The following is a 20,195-nucleotide window of genomic DNA, read 5'->3' as shown; positions in this document are numbered from 1 at the left end:
ACTGCGCTTACCACTGCTGTAGATGACATTGACAGGAAAGCGCCAATAAACACACCCTCAGAGGCTCTGCCACCACATGCCTGGAAACAATGACATGAAAATTAGTGATTTCAAATTTTCAATGATAAGATCTGAATTTTTGAAGACAATAGATTCCAAAGATAAGATCTGAACTATCTCATGCCACTATGTTGCTATGTAGTCAATTATCAACTTAATGGATATACATTTCAAACTTTTGGCAAGCATCAAAGTAGTAGCAACTAACACCCATCTGATGAACATACCGAGGCTATAACTCCACATAGACACATGAAAAAGAGAATTTGAAGTAGCCCTCCAAGAATAGCAACTGCACGAACAACTCGTAGCTGTAATGTTGAATGTGTCGTTAGCTTAAAACAGCTAATTGCTTCATATGTAAATACAACGGACAAAAACTACTAGTACTCTGTCATTTTAAAGCAAGCAGCTAACTCTACCTTCGTTGTGGAGAACTCCAGGCCCAGAGCAAACAGAAGGAAAATTACACCAAACTGAGCCACTGTCTCAACCTGTATGGATAAGTTAGCCATGAAAAAGAGAATTTGAAGTAGCCCTCCAAGAATAGCAACTGCACGAACAACTCGTAGCTGTAATGTTGAATGTGTCGTTAGCTTAAAACAGCTAATTGCTTCATATGTAAATACAACGGACAAAAACTACTAGTACTCTGTCATTTTAAAGCAAGCAGCTAACTCTACCTTCGTTGTGGAGAACTCCAGGCCCAGAGCAAACAGAAGGAAAATTACACCAAACTGAGCCACTGTCTCAACCTGTATGGATAAGTTAGCCCAGAAAGAAAATGAGCGATCTCAAAATATCATCACGTGATAAGTCAGGATAAACTAATTATGAATGACAGGAAACAGAGCAGTTAATGGGTGATCCATAAAAAAACTACTCTAGAATCCCTGCTAAGGCATCTATATTGCTAACTATGACATTTAACTGTCAAGAGTTGGTTTAGAATAATAACATACTTGCACCATTTCACTGATGACATTTAGACCTCCAGGTCCAACAAGCGATCCTGCTAATAAGTATCCAGTAAGCACCTGCAAAGGGTTCCATGGGATTAGGAACTATAGTTGAAGTGTTGAACAGAGAGAGCATAAACAAAGGGTCCAAAGTTCGAGATCAGACCGGTTGTCCAGCACAAGCAAAAGCAATTCCACCGCAAGTTGCAGAGACAATGACGACAACCAGGTCTGATATGAGCCTACAAGACCATTGCATCAGATAATCTAGAACCCAAAAGGATGAGATAGGAAAGATTTATAAAACTTGTTACTATACCTCAAGTCTAGCTGCAGCACAGGGTATTTGGACTTGAAATTTGATATGATAAATACATTATCCTGAAAATAAACAAAAAATGTTCATTCACACGGAGCATGGTTAGATTGTTTCGGACTTAACAGCCAGTATATCTCTTTTAAGTGTACCCTATTTCTTTTGAACTCTCTAAGAGATAACAATGCTACTACTACTAGAGAAAGATTCAGAAATTAATGTCATTATGGAACTAAAAGAGCAATAACATTGTTTACCTTTCTATCGATTAATGTAGGGGTCTCTTCAGCTCCATTGTCATTATCCAGATTGAAAACTTGATTAAATTTAAAGGATCTATAATTACAAGAGGATAATGCATATAAATAAAAGGAAACCAAGTATGTTAGGAGGAAAAATATGGTGCAAGAATGGTCATATACATACTTTTCTTCTTTCGTTTCATTTTTCTTTGGCTTGACTCTAGCTACTGTTTCCAAAACAGCCTGATAATGAGATAAAGTAAGCCAGAAATAAAGCAAAAGCAACATTCTTTGCAATTCAAACCGTGTCAACATGCCAGTGTTTACTCATCACGGTTTTATTTAAAAGTTTGGTTCATTACAAAACAACCAAAGTTTGGATACAGATAAGTTGAACTAACATTATTCACTGTTAGCCTTCCATTTCCCCTGGGTCTATCATATACATGTTAAGTTAGCCTAAGGACCTCTGTTCGAGAAATTTTAGTCTTTGAGGACAATGACACTGATACAAGGCTGAGCAAAGGTCTCCCAGCTACATTATCCATAAACATACAATGTGTGTGAAATGATAAGAACTTGAACCCAAATCCAGACACCATTAAGTCATTTCTGTTTCTGGAACAACTAAATGCGGCATTAAAGAAGACAGCTACTATCCAAAAGAGATGTAACTTAGCTTTCATACCATACTGAGACAAGAGATTACTATTTGTCTATTTACTTTTTCCCACTTATTGTGGAATCCTACTCTTTTGCGCTTGTTATTGAATTCTTAGTCATTGATGACAAGCATTTCCAAATCCCCAGAACATGTTGCAAAATCGAATTGAACCCTCCAAGTATCCATAACTCTCTTTACTGAGTTAATCAAGTTATGCTTAAATGAATAGAAACGCTATTCAAAGAGCTGGAGTTGCAAGGCACAAACCTGCTGCTCAGCCACACTGTTGTTGAAGCTACCAGCATCGTTCACTGCCATGTTAAATCAAATTAATTTCAGGTCGTAAATCATCAACTAAGAATCCACCATCACATTAATCATATGAAACTCACAACAACCAGTTGAGCTGTCATAGTAACAGTAGAACACAAACAAAATGCTAACTAGATTCGAAAAAAATGATTAAGATAGTAAAACACAAACAAAAACTTTAGCTCAACAATGACTCTTACTGGATCAATAAATAGATGAAAATCTTAGTAGCTGAGTCCAACAAACGAACTACAGAAACCTTTCCCCAAAATAATGAAAAAAATAGTTTAAAATATCACATAAATCTCATAAAACCTCTAGAATCCAAACCTTTACTTTAGTATACTATTAATAAGAGTGCATTAGCTTCAAATAAATCTCTCATTTCTCATTAGAAAAACCAAAGCCGAATATTAACCCTAAGCAACACACATATCACCAGGCTAAGTAAACGAGATCTAATAAAACCTTCATTATGATCCTCATTCTCCGTGAATTCCTTCTCGAGCGCGCGATCGATCATATCAGCAAACGTGTCCTCCTTCGGCCTGGTCCCATTCCCACCGAGCTCAGTGCCGGTCGCATTGGAGAAGGCAGCAGCCTCCACACCCCCCTCCTCGACCAGCTTCGAATCCTCCGACGCGGCGGCGGCCACCAGCGCCACTGCCAGCAAGACCACGGCGGCGGCGGCTAGCGATCTACTCATCTGGAGGCAGCACCGGGAAGCAGGCCCCCGGCGCTCGTCAGATTCAGCTGCGGCGAGGAGTGTCGGTTAGCTCGGTTGTCGCTATCCGCAGGCAGCGCAGGCGCAAGTTGTGATACAGCTACTACACTACCCCGGAGCGTGGGGATTTCTAGAGAGAGAGAGTGTGTGAGGTGGTGGTGAGATGTAGAGAGAGAATTTGGGGAAATTGGAAAAGGAATTTTGTAGTAGGAGTAGTTGAGTGATTAGTTAATGAAGAGGAGATTATGAGTGTAATTAACACGAGATTATGAGTGTAATTAACATGATAATGAAGGGATGTTTTTCAGTCCCACCACGTGACTGTTTTATTTGTGTTTGTTTTTTTGCTATTTTTTGGTGGAAATTGTGATAATTCTTTTTGTTGCTATAATTGGGGACCTGTGGTTGTAGTAATTGTAACAATATTTTGTGGCATAGTCTTAGATTTTGATTTTGTTCTCCAAAACCTTTTGATTTTAATTCGTTTGTCATTTTTTTGGTTGCAATAAATTATAATCCACATTTGGTTAGATTTCCAATAATGATCCGATCTAAAAATAATAATTTTTAAAAAGTGGAACATAAGCATTATCTTTGTTCATTTTTTTTACTTATTACTACTATATTCCTGCATAGAATATGGAAAAATAATCAAAGAAAAAGTTCAACATTTAATCTATCCGTACACTTTTCATTTTTCAAGATATCACAAACTCATTTTGATCTATCTGTACTTTCCAATATATCACAGACTAAATGAATCATTTTTTGAAACCAAATCTTTTGATCACTTTTCTTTTATTTTTTATTATCTTTCGCATGGAGTAACTTTTTTTTGAAATTCTACTTTATTATTTTTATACTCAACTCACAAATACAAATTTTTAAGTTTGTTGTCGAAAAAAAACACTTCACGTAATTTGAGACAAAAGGAGTAGTAACTTTGTTCTACTTTCAAGAAAATTAATAGAAGTGTCTTTTTATTTCTTGAAGGTGGTTGGGTCAGTTCATAAACTCCAAATAAAAGTCCTTGCGTAAAATATAATTAATCTATTTTTAAGTATAATCAATTCTATCTATGATAGTAACTTGTAATGTTGCAAAGAAAATCGTGAAAACTAATTAATGAAATTCGGAAAAGTAAATAAGTCTTCGAGAATTTTGAAGATAAAATTACACTCACGTAAATAAAATAAATGGAATAATAAAACAAATCAAATGATTTGAGGTTATCCAAATTCATCAAAACGACACAATTAATCAAATTCAATAATTAAATGACATTAGTCAATCGACCAATTTAATGTCCCATACTAACATGGAAACCTCGTAGACAGAACAGGGTATTATAGATCTAATCATAATGGCAAAACTTGCAATCTATATCGATTACATAATCAATCAACATTCACTTTCAAATGAAACCAATTAATTCAGTAGGCTTCCTAATATTACTAATCATTAATGGACTAAATTAATTATTAAATCCTTAGTTAACATTTTAATTTGAATTTGTTAATTATAGTTCAAATTCAGCTAAAACATATTCAATCCTACTTCAAGCACTGACACTGGAAATCAAAAATCTTGTCGACAAAACAAGTATACCTATTACTTGCACCGCGAATCACCTGGTGAACGCAACACACCTCATCGAGCCCGGTTTGTTTCAGCTCGGTTTGCTCAGGAGTCGAATTTCAGGAAACACGAGCAGAGGTGTAATACCACTTCTGTAGGCACAAAACAAGACTATACAAGCACAGAGTTATACTTACAGTGGCAACATATGATAATTTATTGATTTTTGAGCAAGTGGTTGAAGTTCGCCACCGTCTCGGAGGAGAGTTTCATGTGGTTGTGATGTTTTGATCATTCCCGATGGTTATCAGTGATTTCTTCGACAAATTTATGATTGAATCTGCAATCACTCTAGCACTAGATTTCATGTAACCACCTGAGACGGAGCTGGTGTAAGAGGAGTACCTAGCAAACAAAAGTATATTACCCAAGAGAGAAACTGAAACCTGATGTGAGCATTAGTAGAGGAACACCCCTCTCACGAGCAAATGTGAAAATCTTTTCATCTCTCGCGGTAATTCCTTCAGGGCTGATCTGCACGCAGATTTTGCATACTGTCACATAGAATGATAGACAAGTGAAACGTGCAAAACATGGAAGATACAAATCATTCCAGCGCGCACAGGTGGTATTGCCACGTGCTTTTCTCTGTTACGGAGACATCTTCACAATTCCTATATCAATATATTTCTTGACACATGAATATTACAAATGAGCTCTCGTAGACATCTCATTTTGTAAGACGAACAACTCAAAGTTATTGTTGTAAAATTACACACATAACAGATGCACACACACACAAACAGCATCTTACCTTCAACTTGCCCAAAGGATCTCCATCAAGGATATCAGTTCCGGCATTGTAGATGATCAATTCAGGGTCAAAAGCGCCAGCAGCAACCTACAGGTTCATTACAAAGCAACAGAATCTTATTATATCTCAACGAAAGAGAGAATTCAGATCATGTTCCTTCAGAGTGCAGTTTCAGTCCAATACAATTGTTCCTGTCTGAAAATTAGAAACAGGTGAGTAGAATGATGGGCTGCCTGAAGTACCTTGAGTGCCCCGTCGAGTTTTGACAAATATTCGTCAGTATTTGTTCCACACTGTTAAAAAAGAGTAACAGAACATATCAATCTCAGTAAAAAGGGTAACAGATGAACTCTTCTCACTTCATATAGATGATCATTCTTACCGGTACTTCAACTTTCTGAGTGATAAATCTCCTAGCTTCATAATCCTTAATGTAAAGAAAATTAAAGTTTAATCATATTGATAAAAAGGTATTGCTCATATAATGATGGGCTCAGTAAAATATATAAACCACAATATAAAGAAACAAAAAAATGAGAGAAAATAGAGATGATTGTCTATTGAAAAAATCTTTACTATATTATATTTTTCCTCTTTATATTTTCAGAGCAAAAATGGAGGTTATTATGAATACATTATTAGGTTACCTACCAACGGATATATATCTGGATTGTACATATCAAGGATATAGACTCTTCCTGCATTAAAACAAACAAAACACCATAAAGAAGTGTCCCATCAAGCTACATCGAAACAAAGCACTTGAAGAGTAAATGATGAAGGCGAAGCTATAATATCTCATACTATCGTTAGAAAAATCTTTTTCGTGGCCATTTCCTTGGTGCGCATCAAGATCAATTATCATCACCCTGTGTGTTGATTAGAACAATGAGCAAAAAATGAGTCATAGTTTTGAATTCAAGAATCTGCTTCACTGGGGGGGGGCACTATCTTATTTAGTGAATTGTTGAATACCTGGAAATATCTAAACGGATGAAAGCAAACTGGATACAAAGAGAAATATCAGCATAAGCACAAAATCCACCTCCGTTTGCTGCTGAACAGTGATGGAACCCACCACCGACATTGATAGCCCATCCTCGTTCTTTCGCAAGCTTAGCAGACAAAATAGTTCCCCCAACCTGCATGTAAATTAGTTATTGTCAAATGGATCCTGAAGGATCAGAAGTGAAAAAGAAATTCAAATAAGTGGAGTACCTGTTTGCGGAAGGGGTGAAGGACGTTCTTGTCCACAAGACAGTTTGGCACTAATGAAACTGGCGGAATCTACAATCCATGGCCACAGAGGTGTTAAGAAATCAGGATCAAATAGAAAAATGAATAGCTGATAAATCTAATTTCGTTCTAAAAATTTACAAGTCTGACCAAAGCTATAATGCGATCCTAATATGAGACATTTTTCTTTTCCTTTAAAGTGGAAACCTTCACAAGCTCACCTCAATTATTGTTGCCACATTTAAGCTGCTTTTTAAACTATCCAAGTATGATTCTGGATGCAGCTGTTCCCAAGTAGCAACATAATCATCTAAACATATGCATTGAAGGTAGCCAGACATGGACAATGTGAACAAGAACAAATACCACTAGAAGATCTTCCCGCTTAGCCTCCAAAGGCTCAACTATGTGCTTCTTGTCCAGAAGGCCCTCTGCTATCAGAAACCGACATATGCGACCCCATTTAGATGAATCAAAAGGGTGCCTGAAATATATTCACAAACATTCCTTTGCAAATGAACATTCATCCAAGTGATCTGATGCAAATCACTTGTCATATTTTTCTGAAGGCCTGAATAATAATACTCTCTTCAGATAATGGACAAACTCTAGAAGACTGAGACGAACACGAATGAAATCAAATAACAGACAAAGCACAAAGCAACACGGCAAAACTTTCTTTGTAGGCAAGCAACACAGACACACACTAAGACTACAGAAGTGAAAACCAAATATTCGTTATCTTGTTCAGAGGAATGCCACAGATGTCGCTTCCTTTTCCCACTCATGGTATAATTTTGATATTATACGTAAATAGTCACTAAAAATTCTTCCTGTTATAATCATGATTAGTTATTTAAAACTGATATGAGCTGAATCAGAACAAGTGCATAATGCATACAATGAAACCTCTATAAATCAGTATTTTGTTTCGCCACGAGCTAAATTAATAGAAATTCGATTGCTAGGAGGCGAAGATTACTTACAACTTTTCCATGCCGAGAAAGGCGATATCGTACGAAGACGAATAAATTACCGGAACCTATACACACAAAAAACAGCAATCGAGATAAATTACCTAAAAGTTTCATGGTCCAGCACTCTATGAAGCACTACAATCGCGATTTGAATCGAACTTCAGTCGATAAATCTGCTAGCAACACTCGATTATTCATATCAATTTACCTTAGAAGCAGGCACATCGAAGTAGAGCTTGCTGGAGAGAATTCGGCTGCGGCGAACGAACTCGCCGCCGTCGTTATCGGATGCTGCGGTATTGGATGATCCGCCGCCGGTAGAAGGCGCCGCTGCCATCTCGCCGCCGGAAAATCCGATTTTGATTTGAGTGGCGGAGGTTGACGAGGTGGAGGCGAATGGCTGAAGATCTGATCGGTGGAGAAGTGTTGTGGATGGACGCCACGTGTCTCCACGTGTGCACTCTGTGCATAGTAGGAGTACTCCATATATATATCTGGGCGTGGACTCGCTGACCAAATTTAGCAAAAGGTTGCGAATTAGGGGTAGGTTATCTATTTAATTTTTTTTATAATGGAGAGTAGTATTTATTTGGAAACAATGATCTATATACACAATGGAGTATGTGTTAAAATAACAACCCCTCTCAAAGTGACACAGTGACATTATTTATATAGCAATATTATAAACGCTACACAACAATATTACAAACACTACACAGTAATCTATAGATTGCTGTATAGTGTGTTGGATATTGCTAGACAAGAAAAATTGTTGGATAAAGACCAACAAATTGTTGGCCGTCCTTTTCAGATTTTTTGTTGCATTCATCGTACTTTCAATTCGGACATTTTCAGAATCTTCTTAGATTTCAATGATAAATGACAATTTCAAGTTACAGTAATCTTTTAGAATTTTTGAAATGTTGAATACTCATTTGTAGTAATTTTTTACATGTTAACAATAAGTGATATAGTTATCATTAAATTAGTATACACTAACTTATAGGAGTAATTAACAACATAATATAAAATTGTTAGTTACATCGTCACTATCAATTTCTCATGTTAAATATAAATGGTTGGTACAACAAACAGGAGCATTATTATGCCATTTTAGTCACTGAGCCGAATGGTTAATATTTTTCAGTCAACTGTCCACAAGTGATTGGCCTTCCTTATTAGTTGATTTTACTTTCTTGTTTTGGTGTCTTACTCGTTGATTTGTTGGTTTTCATGTTGAGTTGAGGTTGTTTTGTGGCTTTATTGCAGCCTTACAGTTTACTAGCTCTTGTGCTTTGTTTATTGGTTGTTGCTGATTTTGTCTCTTTATAAACCTATCTTGCTCGCCATTCTATATTGGCTTTGAGCATTTTTTTTTTCAATCAAAATAAATTATTATGCCATTTTAGTCATTGCGCAATGGTTAATATTCTTTAGTCATGTGTCCACAAGTGGTTGGTCTTCCTTATTAGTTGATTTTACTTTCTTGTTTTGGTGTCTTACTCGTTGATTTATTGATTTTCATATTGAGTTGGGGTTGTTTTGTGGCTTTGTTGCAATCTTGCAGGTCACTAACTCTTGTGCGTTGTTTATTGGTTGTTACTGATTTTGTCTCTTTATAAACCTATCTTGCTCACCACTCTATATTGACTTTGAGCATTTTTTTTTCAATCAAAATAAATTGTTACGCCATTCTAAGTCGCCAATATTAGAGACGAAATATGATAACTCATTCTCTAAAAACTTTGCTTATTATAAGTGATAACTTTCTTAGTTTACAAACTTCATACTCAGTGGCGGATCTAAGTGATAACTTTCTTTTCCCCGACGTAAAATTATCATGTCCGCCCTTCCGTGTTTGTCTCCGGCGTCGCCCCGAACAACGAAAAAAATAGTCATATCCACACTAAATCAAACTTATACTATATATTTCGCCCCCTCCATTTCCGGATCCTGGAATATTAGTAGTTAACAGTATAGTAAGTACTCCTACTTCATAACTGATGTGGAATATTAGATTTCGTGGAAACTGGAAAACAATTTCAAGATGTTTTCAAGTATTTCATTTGATCAGGATTCTTCGAAGTGGCCAACAATAATTTTGATTTGCCTATAATATATAATTAATATCATTGAAAAAATGTTGTGTACTCAATCTAATCACTGTTTTGTCTTTAAAAAATTATGACATAAATGAAAATAAATTAAGTTAGAATCACGCAATCAACAACTTTTTTTTCTTTTCTTGAATAAATGTTTAGGGTTTAGGTGTTCCTTAGCCATCAATAAATAAATGTTCCTTAGCCATCAAAGAGTTACTACTAAGAAAAATAGTGAATTTAAAATTTGATAATTTAACGGTTTTATTGCATAACATTTTAAAATTGGAAGTTGATACTCATGACAAAACTAGTTTGAAAAGGTGAATATTTGAATGGTTTACTCGTCTTTTAAATCAAATAACAGATTAAGAGAATTTAAAAATCTTCAATTATTCTGTCTCTGATCAAATTACTAAGTAGTAGCAATATGTTTTATATTTTATTTTATTTTATTTTTCACTTTTTAGAATTAAAGGTTAAAACAATGATGTTTTGTTGTCTACATTCACTTAATTATTTTGCACTACTATCCTTCTACAACACTAGTATATGTCATTAAGTTTTAGAAAAAATTGGAAGTTGATACTCAACACCGAAGTTGCCTAGAAAAAATCTCATATTATAGTTTTGAATTTTAGAAAAAAATAATTTGTCATTAAATTTTAATAGATAATAAAGCATACTCCTATCACCAATTTTTGTGCTTTCACAAACTAATCAACCATTTTCAAACACTACACAGCAATCTATAGATTGTTGTATAGTGTGTCGGATATTGCTGGACAAGAAAAATTGATGTATAAAGAGCAACAAATTGCTGGCCGAGTTTTTCATTTTTTTTTGCCACGTGACATCTTATTATTCATCCACGTGTACAAATGATTGACTAGGATTTGTGGTATGGTGTTATTTTAAGGGGTGGTGGCACCCTAACATGCCCGTAGTACAGTATAGTACATTAGTATTTTAAATGTATAAAAAAGTCATAAAATTGAGCCTGCACACAAGGATCATTGGATAAAATTAAATTAAATTGAAGCACAATAATTAAAATTTTAGGATAATAAAAAGAATCAATAAATTAATATAAATTATGTCATGGAGACAGTTCATTAGATCGCATATGTGTTAAACCAATAAAAAACAAACAAACAATATAAAATGCGCGCGAGAAAATATTTTAATCAAAAAAATTTAGGAAGTGCAATTCTTCGCAAAGCGAAAGTGTGAATTCCAGTTGACATTTTCCTCTCTCGCGCTGGAATTCGAATGGATTCAACCGCCAATTCGCTGGTAAGTTTTTCAATTCCGCAACTGTTGATCTAGTTTTTGCAATTATTCTAACGTGCATCGATAGAATTCGTTTAATTCAAATCGTTGTTGTTGAATGTTAACGGTGATGATAAGCAGAGCTCAAGCAGATTTAGTACAGAGAAGTTCTGCGCGGCTTTGTTTCCGATCGTCGCGACGATCGACGCGCTGATAGTCGCGGTTTCCGGCTGCTTCGGTTGTGAAAATTGGAGTCGGAAGAGGAAGCCGCGGTTTGGATATGAGGAGATTACTCGACTCTCAGAAGAATCTCGATGTGAATTACTCAGATCTTTTTTCTTAGTATTTGATTTTCTCTGCTTGTTTAATTTTGGTTTAATCGATGCTGCACACGTCAACATGATTGCTGTGAATTTAATTGATTTTTACAAACGGCTTCATATTATTTTTGGTTAAATTTGCAGTTTCCTTTAATGAAGTGGAGGCATTGTATGAGTTGTTTAAGAAGCTAAGTAGTTCCATTATTGACGACGGATTGATTCATAAGGTATAATTATGTAAATGATTGCTGTATCTAAGCACTTTTGAAGGCAACTTTTAAGAGCAGTTGTCTAACTTATATGTTCTGATTGTGAATCCATTAATTAGTTTTTTTACATCTTTTGCATCACTTTTTAACAGATCCACATGTATAATATCATCACATGGATCCACTCACAGATTTTAGTTCACATGCAGGAAGAGCTTCAACTAGCTTTGTTCAGAACTGCAAGTGGCGAGAATCTTTTTGTCGACAGGGTAATCACACAACATTCTTGATCTGTCATGAATTAATATACTGTATAAAGTATAATAAGTGCTAGTGCACTGAGATGGTTGACTAGACAAAACATTTGAATATAGAGACAAACAGGTTTCTTAGTGGCTTCTGTAGATCTAGATACATACTGTGGTGCATTCATGTGAACCCAATGGAAGTGGAAAAACTTTTAATTCAATAGGGGTATTTCTTGATGTTAAAATTTGGCCAATCTGTTTGTGCTACGGAGAGTTACCAGGTTTCCTGTTTTGCTTGCAGGTTTTTGATATTTTTGATGAGAAAAAGAATGGAGTGATTGAGTTTGAGGAATTTGTCCATGCACTTAATGTGTTCCACCCTTATGCACCCGTGGAAGAGAAAATAGATTGTGAGAAATCACAAGATTTTTAGGCTTATTCCATTGAATTTTCATTTATGAGATATATAAGTAGTACTAGTAGATAAGAAGTTATTTCTCTATTTCTATCCCCACTAACCTTGAGCTATATGGCATTCCTCATCTCGCAGTTGCATTCAAGCTGTATGATTTGAGACAAACTGGTTTCATAGAGCGAGAAGAAGTAAGTGTCTAGCTCTAAGGAAATAGAATTATATTAGTTAGAATCATGATATGTCAGTTTGTTAATTAGAGCATGAAAGTTGATGAGATATTTACGTGTGTGAAGATTCACAAGATGTTCAAATATATCGAACAATTGACATATATACATATCAGAAAATCACAGTTGCCCTATTTATCTTTCAGCTATTTCTAATCAAATGTTCAACACATGTTAAGTAGACTTCACATGTTACTTCAGGTCAAGCAGATGGTGGTTGCGCTATTTGTTGAATCTGAAATGGAACTCTCTGAGGAAGTCTTGGAGCAAATAATTGATAAAGTAAGACCCTTACCAAAAGTTTACATGGTCCCCTCATAAAGTCTATAATGTGCCTACTCAAAAAACGCATTTTCATCGTTACATCTTTGTTAACAGACATTTGAGGATGCTGATGCTGATGGAGATGGCAGAATTAGCAAAGAGGAGTGGAAGGCTTTCGTGCTACGACATCCCTCCTCACTCTTGAGGAACATGACTTTACCCTACTTGAAGTATGCAACTTTTTTCTTATCTTCTTCTGTCTAAGTTATCTTATTCCTTCCACTGCTCTCTGCAAATGGTGGGCAATCACTCCTCTCTCATGTTAATGATCTTTCAGGGACATCACCACTGCTTTCCCGAGTTTCGTATTCAACACTGAGGCTGATGATTGAGATGTACGGATTGTTTCTTGGATCAGTAATACTACTAGAGCCCTTGGTTGAGAGAATGGTCGCGTTGCGAAATGATTGATTTAGCACAGGTTGCTTCTGGTAATTCTCTCTGCTGTTGCCAAAGACTGAAACACCGCATCAATCCCAGGATAACCGGAAGGGAAAGGATTCTTTTGACTGCTCATTAGGTCCAATCAAGAAAAGAGCCCATGGCTGCTACTGGTAATTGAAATACAACTTCGGTGGCAAGCTTTGGGTTTAGCTTAGTATATTTGATGCATATATCAGAACAATTTTATGATTAGTAGGAATCAATTTTTGTGTTGAAGCAACTCATGAACTATAACCTTCTTTTTCGATATTTTTGCATTCCCCACTTATAACAGGTACAACTAACAAGAGAGTTTGCCTTTCTCAAATAAAACGAAAAAAACAACAATTTTGTCATTTTTTTCTTCTTTTGGTACAAAACCTACTGAGACCTTTTTTTACAGTTGCTTCTTTTATGGTCTCAACAATACCCAACACCCCCTCACCTCCCAACCTATCCATCTCTAGCTCTCTCTAAAGTAGGAGATTTATTATACATATACTCAGCTACATTGGTGAACCATAAACCTTGTAAAATTTTCTCAAGAATTTCAGCCCCAATGTCTTCCCTAACTGCACTTGAGAGCCACCGGTTGAGGCGAGGTGAGGCGAGGTGGGTTTTGATTCTGGTTGCATTGAGCTTCACCAACGAATCACTGCCGAATCCAATTATGTTCCTCAGCAGCTGTAGCTCTGAAAATTTCTAAAAACCCACTCCTGCTCTACTGGTTCTTTGAACAAGTTCTGAGCTATTGTTACATCAGAGATGGGTTTTCACGACTCTCAGTTGTTCTCTGCGCGCTAAGGCGATGCACACCTTTGAGTCGAGCAATAATCTGTGCAAACGAAGGGCGTCCCTGTGGGTTTCTACAGAAACAAAATTAAACTCACTTCTTAGTGTGAGATAGAATTTTAGCATCTTCTATTCTGAGTTTGTCACATGCACATAAATAATGACAAGTATGGCCAGAGAATCGAGAAAAGTTAGAAATTTTACCGAATCCAGCAGTCGCGTATTATATCTGCCACAAGTGGATCAACCATGGGCGGGATGTCAAGGTGCCTGTCTTGGAATCCAACGGCTCCAACAACTTGCATCGAGTTCATTTCTGTCCATGGCACTCGGAGGGTTGCCAGCTCCCATAAAATAACCCCAAAACTATATACATCAGATCTGCAAAGACGAAAAACTGATCCTATTTAGCGAGGTGTCATTCATAATTGCTCTACGATTAAGATTACAGATGGGTCACGAACTCACTTCTCATTAGATGGTTCATTCCTTAGAACTTCTGGCGCCATCCACTCTGCCTACATATAGGATTAAATTGCTGAGTGAATATTTTTTTCATATATATTCTAGCTTTTAACAAAACATTGGGTAGGTGTGTCTTACCGTCCCAGCAGTTGATTTAGAAGATAGGAAAGTATTGTGCTGCAGGCGCGACATCCCAAAGTCACAAACCTAAAAATAGTCAGATATTAGCATAGATAGGAAAAAATAGACTCTGTAGTTTATAACTGACGGGGAAGTAATGCACAATGGACCAAACCTTAACAACCCAATTTTTATCAACAAGGAGGTTCGGAGTCTTGAGATCCCGATGCACAATGATTGGATGGCTAGTGTGTAAGTAATTCATTCCCTTGGCCTGTGGAATACCAGAATATTAACAAAGGGCAAGAAACTTGATAGGAGAAACAAGTGGAATGCAACACCTAAAACAATACCACATCCATGGCCATTCTTATTCGCCTTTTTTCATCGATTTGGATATTTGGACGGTGCAGCAACTTATACAAGCTACCCCTGAAAGTAGCCAATGACTATATAAGATAGAAGATATCACTAAAGATGTTCCATTAACCAGCGAGAGATTTTAACCTTGGGAGAAATTCCATCAGTATGGACATATTTGGGGGTCGTAACACAGCGCCCATGAAAAGAACAATATTTGGATGTCTCAGCCTCAACATAATCTCAACCTAAAACAAGCAACAAGCAGAGAAGAAAAAATAAATCATTGGAAATTTTCTCTTAGCATGTAGAATGTCACGCATGAGATGCATGATAAAAAATTCTTGCTTACCTCACATCTAAACTGTGCTAGTGCATCACCTGATATATCTTGTTTCATAAACCTCTTCACTGCAACTTCCTGTAAGGAAATAACAAAAGATAGATACATTAAAACAAGTATATTATGTGCATACTGTTTAACGTCAAGAAGAGTTACTCATTGAAAAAGAAGGATAGTGAAAAAACTCACTGTGCCATTCCATTCTGCTCGGTAGACCTCACCATAAGATCCTGTAGGATAAGCATGAGTTCAGAATACAAAAATAATATATGAACTTGATCAAAGATTCCATAATCTGAAGCATGAGCAAAATTCCTTTAACATTGCAAATCCAAAGCAACGCATTATAAGATAAATCAAATCTCTACACCTAATTAGGGAATCAGTACATCTCTAATCGAAAAGTTCCAAAAAAAAGTAAAGCATCAGAGTTTCCAATATAATATGAGAGAAGTACATTGACTCACCCACATATATCACAAGAAAGCCACACCTTCAAAGAAGGATAAAATCTGTAATAATAGAACTCTTACCTATACCAATGCGTTCACCAATCTGAAGATCCTCCCATAACATTTCAGAGACTCCATTCATTGCCGAATCAAGTTGCATATTTTGAATCTTGTTAGCATTAGACTGGTCAGTGTAGGCTATGTCTACAGCTTCCTTATTTCCAGAAGCATCAATAAGTTCGGTACCAATTGCCGCACTGTCATTTGGAATGACTTCATCCTTTCTGTCTTTGAAAGTCACTCTTTGATCATGTTGGGTATCAAAAGGTGACATATATCCCACCGGATCTAGTGGCACACGCAATTGTTCAGCTGCGTGTTTCCTGCAAATTATGTAAAATGTTGTCAGCACTACAAGGATATCCTTTACCCTTGGTCAGCTTCACACACACCAAAGTAAGTTTTATCTTGATACAAGCAATAAAAACATAGTACAAAGGCTCAAGAAAAATTGGTTTGCTAGCAGCAATAATATGTACCTGGGAACATCTTCCACTCGCAACTCTACTAAATTTGTGTTCTTGCCAGCAACCAATGGCATTTCACATGTTTCGCTTGAAGGTAGATAATCTCCAGTAGCATGCTCCAACGGGTCCGGCTGGATTATTCCAGCAAATCTGCTTCCGTTTCTATTTGATGCAGTAGCAACCTGAGATGAGTCCAAACTTGTGCTTCCAGTTTTGGCCGTTTCATCTCCAGAAGTTGAAGATGATTCAGCTCTGGCTCCTTGGTCAGGTGCTGAAAATGAACCCATGCCAATTGCTGCAGCAGTCGTGATATCCAACCCAAGGTTTTGAAGACGCCCACTAGGTGCTTCAGCAGGAATGAGAGCCCCAGGAGCGCCCATTAGATCAATAATATATTCACTGCATCCATTCAGAAGTATTATGTGCTATTACACTTAAGGCAACATCATATTCAACTTAGAAGCTACTCCCTCCGTCCCCTAAAAATAGAAACATTTGAAATGACACGGGTTTTAATGCAAAATTGGTAAAGTAAGAGAGAGATAGAAAGAAAAGTGTGTTAGTGGAAAAAGGGTCCCACCTCATTAGAGAGAAAGAAATTTCCTAAAAAAGAAAGTTTCTATTTTTAGGGGTCGGACCAAAAAGGAAAGAATTTCTATTTTTAGGGGACGGAGGGAGTATTTTTTTACCAGGATAAACACAAAGATAACTCGTTTAGAAAGTCATGCAATATTTAGTCATAACATTCAAAGGAATTCAAACTTGAACAAAAAAATTTCTTCAGTAATGGGTCTAACGGCAGGGAATTAATGGTAAAATAGAGCAACTAAATGCAAAGTGAATTTGCAAAACAACCTAGGATTCTCACAAAATATTTTAGGCCTTCTGGATTCTTACCACAAGGCAAGACCTATATGGTGAAATACAGAAACAGCATAAAACCAAATTTTGCAAACTAGCAATAATCGAGCTGTTACCTTCCACTATCCAATTTTATCAAGTTTACAGCTCCTTCATCGGTGCCAGTATGATAACTCCCTTTGACTAGCTTACATGGAATGTCAACCCTATCAGCAAGTACCTAAAAAGGGCAACCTTTTTATCAGAATTTAGTTCAGGTATTGGAAGATTCAAATCTGTAAATAAATAAGAATAAGAACCAAGAATCAGCGGTTCACATATACTACATTTCAGTAAAAAGGGGAGAGAATATCTTTTACAACCTTAAAAAGTAAGGCCCTTTGGCGTGAATGGCCAATGTCAAGAGAACCCAGGGGAAGGACGACTGTATTGAAGTTGAGTCTCAACTCCTGACTCCGTGCCCTCCACCTCCAAAACATTTCTTCAACATCACTAACAGGACCTCCCATTCTTTCAACAATAAGATCAGCAATTTTTTGAACTAGAGAACTTGTTCTCTGGCTCATATTTAGAGGGAGATACTCCATGGACATAAAATGCACTATTTCTTCAAGTCTCCGAAGCTCTGTATCAGCGCTACGATTGACTGAAACCACCTCAAAGTCAACATTATTCAAAACAGATATCGCTTCGAGATCTACTAGGGATGGCATTTTGGTTTGGACCATCGAGCTGGAATCAATTCCACAAACATCATAGAATCCATCTATTACTTTCTCATCATAATTTACAACATTACAGCTCTGCATTAAGGAAAGACAAGCATTTCATCAATAGTTTGATAAACAATTCAAGACTATAATGCATCATATAGGTTTTCCTTCCTTTGTTAGGAAGGGATGAGCTTTGACTAGCACATGAAATGGAGATGATGCAGAAGATGCTTGTAATCAACTACACCACATAACAAGGAAAGATTAAATGGAGATGATGCAGAAGATGCTTGTAATCAACTATACCCTAAAGATAGAAGAAAGAGACAATTCAAAAGCATAAAGGCCTTTGAATTTTACCCTTAGGTGCAAATGTCTAAATGAATGTCAAATGTATATGGCAATTTTAGCAGGTTTATCGACTAAACTGTTCCCAAGAATCATATAGTAATATATGGAGAGGATGCGTGTTATATACTGTAGTTTGCAACGCACTAGATAGAAACAAATGTGTAACTTGATTTTCATATTACTCGAATTGAATTAATCAGATGCAAGTTTAGCAGGTTGTGACCAAACTACCAGAACAATATATATGTTCTTCCTCATTCCAGAGAAAAATGCAACCATCGCATACATGAGTACATGACTACATAAGAGAAAACTACCATGCGAGGACACTTTATCACGAGTTACTAGTCAAACACACATATATAGCATTTAATAATCGGTGTACCACAGATGACGGTGAAAAAGGTAGAAGAAAATCTTTCCCATGGCTTGATTTTAGCATCATTCCTATAATACCGGGACTGTTATTGTCATTAAACATATTACCAACAATGGGATATGTTAAGAAAACTCCTTTCTCCACTACTCCATTCCACAACTCATACAAACATAACAAAATGTGGTGTACTAAAGTAGAATCCATTGCTATGTTCCCAGATTTAACTCTTAAGCACCAGTCCATCTCGCAACTCAGGCACAATGAGAAGTGTAGAACCAATAATCATATAGCAATGAGCAAAATATGATCTGCTAAAAATAATCCACCCCTAAATAGCAAATTCACTAACCTGAATATTATAATACAAATAAAAAATATAGCTAACAACACTCAAAGGATCAACTCCGCACGTATATAAAAATGTTAGAAACACTCCCAATCAACGATGCATGTAACAACTGAAACACCTAAAATTCACCTCCTCCGAAAAAAGGCACAAAGCTAGAAGATCGATTACTCACCCAATATCGGAGCGCTAGAAATTCAGCAAGGCTCTGCGAAGGAGAGCGGCCGAGACTAATCTGCTTCACCGCGTTGATTTGAGCGGTTTCCGAGTCAACGCAGGTTTGACCTGGATCCGAGACGCTAATTGCCAGCGCCAATTGCATTTGGAACTCCTCTTCGAGGTAATTGAAATTAGCGCCCGTGCCCGTCCCATCGTTCTCCGACGAAGACGCCGTCTGCGGCAAATCTGGCAGCGGAGAGGGAGACGGCGACGGCGACGGCGAAGACGACGCCGTTTGAGCCGGCTGGTCGAGCACTGGAGGCGGCTGCCGCGCCAGATTCTGGTGATCGCCGATGTGCAGCTTCCGCAGCAGGTGCTTCATCTTCGACATGCTCGAAATTGTCAATTAATTTACAGAAATTATGAATTAGGAATCAAAATTAACCGCGGAAAAAGGAGGAATTAATCTATAGGCTGTGAATTGGATTGAGGTTAGGGTTTATGGAGGTGTGATTTAGGGGAGGAAGTGAGGAGCGGTGGGTGAAGTGGAGAGGAGTGAGAGAGCAATGAACCTTCATCGTCAAGCTACACGAGTATTTTCTTACTGCTTCCCTCCAAACCAGACTCGCTCTCTCTCCTCCCTCTGTATATAAACGTGTATGTATTTATGTTTGATTATTAAAAATTATTTTTTTTTATTAATTTGATGGATTTTTTAAGTGTATATTTTTGTCGGTTTACAGAAGTACTTGAAGTTATATCCACTTAAATATTCTAATAATCTCTAAATTTTTTATTAATTTGTAAATATGTGTGTGTCTAACATTTTCCATGTCAAGAAGACCCATAACATCATTAATAATTTCAAATATTAGTAGTAATTAAAATAGCAAATAAATACAAAAGGT

At 36.7% G+C, this 20,195-nt stretch overlaps 4 protein-coding genes across 6 annotated transcripts in view; 1 reads left to right on the top strand and 3 right to left on the bottom strand.

Annotated features, from left to right (window-relative positions):
• The window catches only part of LOC125214778 (K(+) efflux antiporter 6-like), a 5,477-nt gene extending 1,658 nt beyond the window's left edge, over nucleotides 1–3,819 (bottom strand). The window contains exons 1-10 of the mRNA XM_048115930.1: nucleotides 3,022–3,819; nucleotides 2,509–2,552; nucleotides 1,762–1,820; nucleotides 1,593–1,671; nucleotides 1,339–1,400; nucleotides 1,186–1,261; nucleotides 1,023–1,097; nucleotides 744–815; nucleotides 288–371; nucleotides 12–80 (exon numbers count right to left, since the gene is read on the bottom strand). Of these exons, the coding sequence (XP_047971887.1) occupies nucleotides 12–80; nucleotides 288–371; nucleotides 744–815; nucleotides 1,023–1,097; nucleotides 1,186–1,261; nucleotides 1,339–1,400; nucleotides 1,593–1,671; nucleotides 1,762–1,820; nucleotides 2,509–2,552; nucleotides 3,022–3,259 (858 nt within the window). The 5' untranslated portion in view covers nucleotides 3,260–3,819. The remainder of the gene's footprint in view (nucleotides 1–11; nucleotides 81–287; nucleotides 372–743; nucleotides 816–1,022; nucleotides 1,098–1,185; nucleotides 1,262–1,338; nucleotides 1,401–1,592; nucleotides 1,672–1,761; nucleotides 1,821–2,508; nucleotides 2,553–3,021) is intronic.
• Nucleotides 3,820–4,755: 936 nt separating this feature from the next.
• LOC125214286 (histone deacetylase 2) lies at nucleotides 4,756–8,322 on the bottom strand. Its single transcript, XM_048115229.1, has 14 exons — nucleotides 8,091–8,322; nucleotides 7,892–7,947; nucleotides 7,272–7,389; nucleotides 7,127–7,189; nucleotides 6,888–6,956; nucleotides 6,645–6,811; nucleotides 6,474–6,538; nucleotides 6,321–6,367; nucleotides 6,052–6,096; nucleotides 5,912–5,962; nucleotides 5,670–5,756; nucleotides 5,302–5,389; nucleotides 5,108–5,231; nucleotides 4,756–5,026 (listed from the first exon to the last, which is right to left on the bottom strand). Exons 1-13 carry the CDS (start codon nucleotides 8,217–8,219, stop codon nucleotides 5,125–5,127), a joined length of 1,092 nt encoding a protein of 363 aa, XP_047971186.1. The 5' UTR covers nucleotides 8,220–8,322; the 3' UTR covers nucleotides 4,756–5,026; nucleotides 5,108–5,124.
• A 2,797-nt stretch (nucleotides 8,323–11,119) lies between these two features.
• Nucleotides 11,120–13,660, top strand: LOC125213036 (calcineurin B-like protein 10). Of its 2 annotated transcripts, none has more exons than XM_048113387.1 (9): nucleotides 11,120–11,277; nucleotides 11,395–11,569; nucleotides 11,718–11,800; nucleotides 11,992–12,051; nucleotides 12,332–12,440; nucleotides 12,581–12,633; nucleotides 12,874–12,954; nucleotides 13,051–13,166; nucleotides 13,274–13,660. In XM_048113387.1, exons 1-9 carry the CDS (start codon nucleotides 11,254–11,256, stop codon nucleotides 13,326–13,328), a joined length of 756 nt encoding a protein of 251 aa, XP_047969344.1. In that variant the 5' UTR covers nucleotides 11,120–11,253; the 3' UTR covers nucleotides 13,329–13,660. The 2 variants fall into 2 exon arrangements, with proteins under 2 accessions (XP_047969344.1, XP_047969343.1); XM_048113386.1 differs by having other exon boundaries at nucleotides 11,935–12,051.
• Nucleotides 13,661–13,664: 4 nt separating this feature from the next.
• LOC125213035 (serine/threonine-protein kinase EDR1-like) lies at nucleotides 13,665–19,922 on the bottom strand. 2 transcript variants are annotated; one of them, XM_048113384.1, is made up of 14 exons: nucleotides 19,304–19,920; nucleotides 17,702–18,142; nucleotides 17,456–17,559; nucleotides 16,491–16,877; nucleotides 16,033–16,334; nucleotides 15,689–15,729; nucleotides 15,509–15,577; nucleotides 15,304–15,404; nucleotides 15,150–15,228; nucleotides 14,972–15,070; nucleotides 14,815–14,883; nucleotides 14,680–14,729; nucleotides 14,416–14,592; nucleotides 13,665–14,285 (listed from the first exon to the last, which is right to left on the bottom strand). In XM_048113384.1, exons 1-14 carry the CDS (start codon nucleotides 19,676–19,678, stop codon nucleotides 14,174–14,176), a joined length of 2,406 nt encoding a protein of 801 aa, XP_047969341.1. In that variant the 5' UTR covers nucleotides 19,679–19,920; the 3' UTR covers nucleotides 13,665–14,173. The 2 variants fall into 2 exon arrangements, with proteins under 2 accessions (XP_047969341.1, XP_047969342.1); XM_048113385.1 differs by lacking the exon at nucleotides 13,665–14,285 and having other exon boundaries at nucleotides 14,458–14,608; nucleotides 19,304–19,922.
• Between the last annotated feature and the right edge of the window lie 273 nt (nucleotides 19,923–20,195).

This window comes from Salvia hispanica, chromosome 3 (assembly GCF_023119035.1).
Source record: "Salvia hispanica cultivar TCC Black 2014 chromosome 3, UniMelb_Shisp_WGS_1.0, whole genome shotgun sequence".
Classification (NCBI taxonomy): Eukaryota; Viridiplantae; Streptophyta; class Magnoliopsida; order Lamiales; family Lamiaceae; genus Salvia; species Salvia hispanica.
The sequence above is the reverse complement of the archived record's forward strand: the minus strand, read 5'-3'. Positions and strand labels throughout refer to the sequence as shown.

Bases quoted from the DNA above. Each gene is read 5' to 3' on its own strand.
- LOC125214286 (XM_048115229.1), bottom strand. From the start codon at position 8,219: ATGGCAGCGGCGCCTTCTACCGGCGGCGGATCATCCAATACCGCAGCA. The intron at 7,948-8,090 runs GTAAATTGATAT...TTGTGTGTATAG, and splicing joins TCGATGTGCCTGCTTCTAAG to GTTCCGGTAATTTATTCGTC. The intron at 5,757-5,911 runs GTACTTCAGGCA...ATGAACCTGTAG, and splicing joins AACTCGACGGGGCACTCAAG to GTTGCTGCTGGCGCTTTTGA.
- LOC125213036 (XM_048113386.1), top strand. From the start codon at position 11,254: ATGGATTCAACCGCCAATTCGCTG. The intron at 11,278-11,394 runs GTAAGTTTTTCA...GATGATAAGCAG, and splicing joins ATTCAACCGCCAATTCGCTG to AGCTCAAGCAGATTTAGTAC. The intron at 12,052-12,331 runs GTAATCACACAA...TTTTGCTTGCAG, and splicing joins AGAATCTTTTTGTCGACAGG to GTTTTTGATATTTTTGATGA.
- LOC125213035 (XM_048113384.1), bottom strand. From the start codon at position 19,678: ATGTCGAAGATGAAGCACCTGCTGCGGAAGCTGCACATCGGCGATCAC. The intron at 15,730-16,032 runs GTAAGAGTTCTA...CTTATCCTACAG, and splicing joins TGGTGAACGCATTGGTATAG to GATCTTATGGTGAGGTCTAC. The intron at 15,229-15,303 runs GTTAAAATCTCT...GGCTACTTTCAG, and splicing joins CTGATGGAATTTCTCCCAAG to GGGTAGCTTGTATAAGTTGC.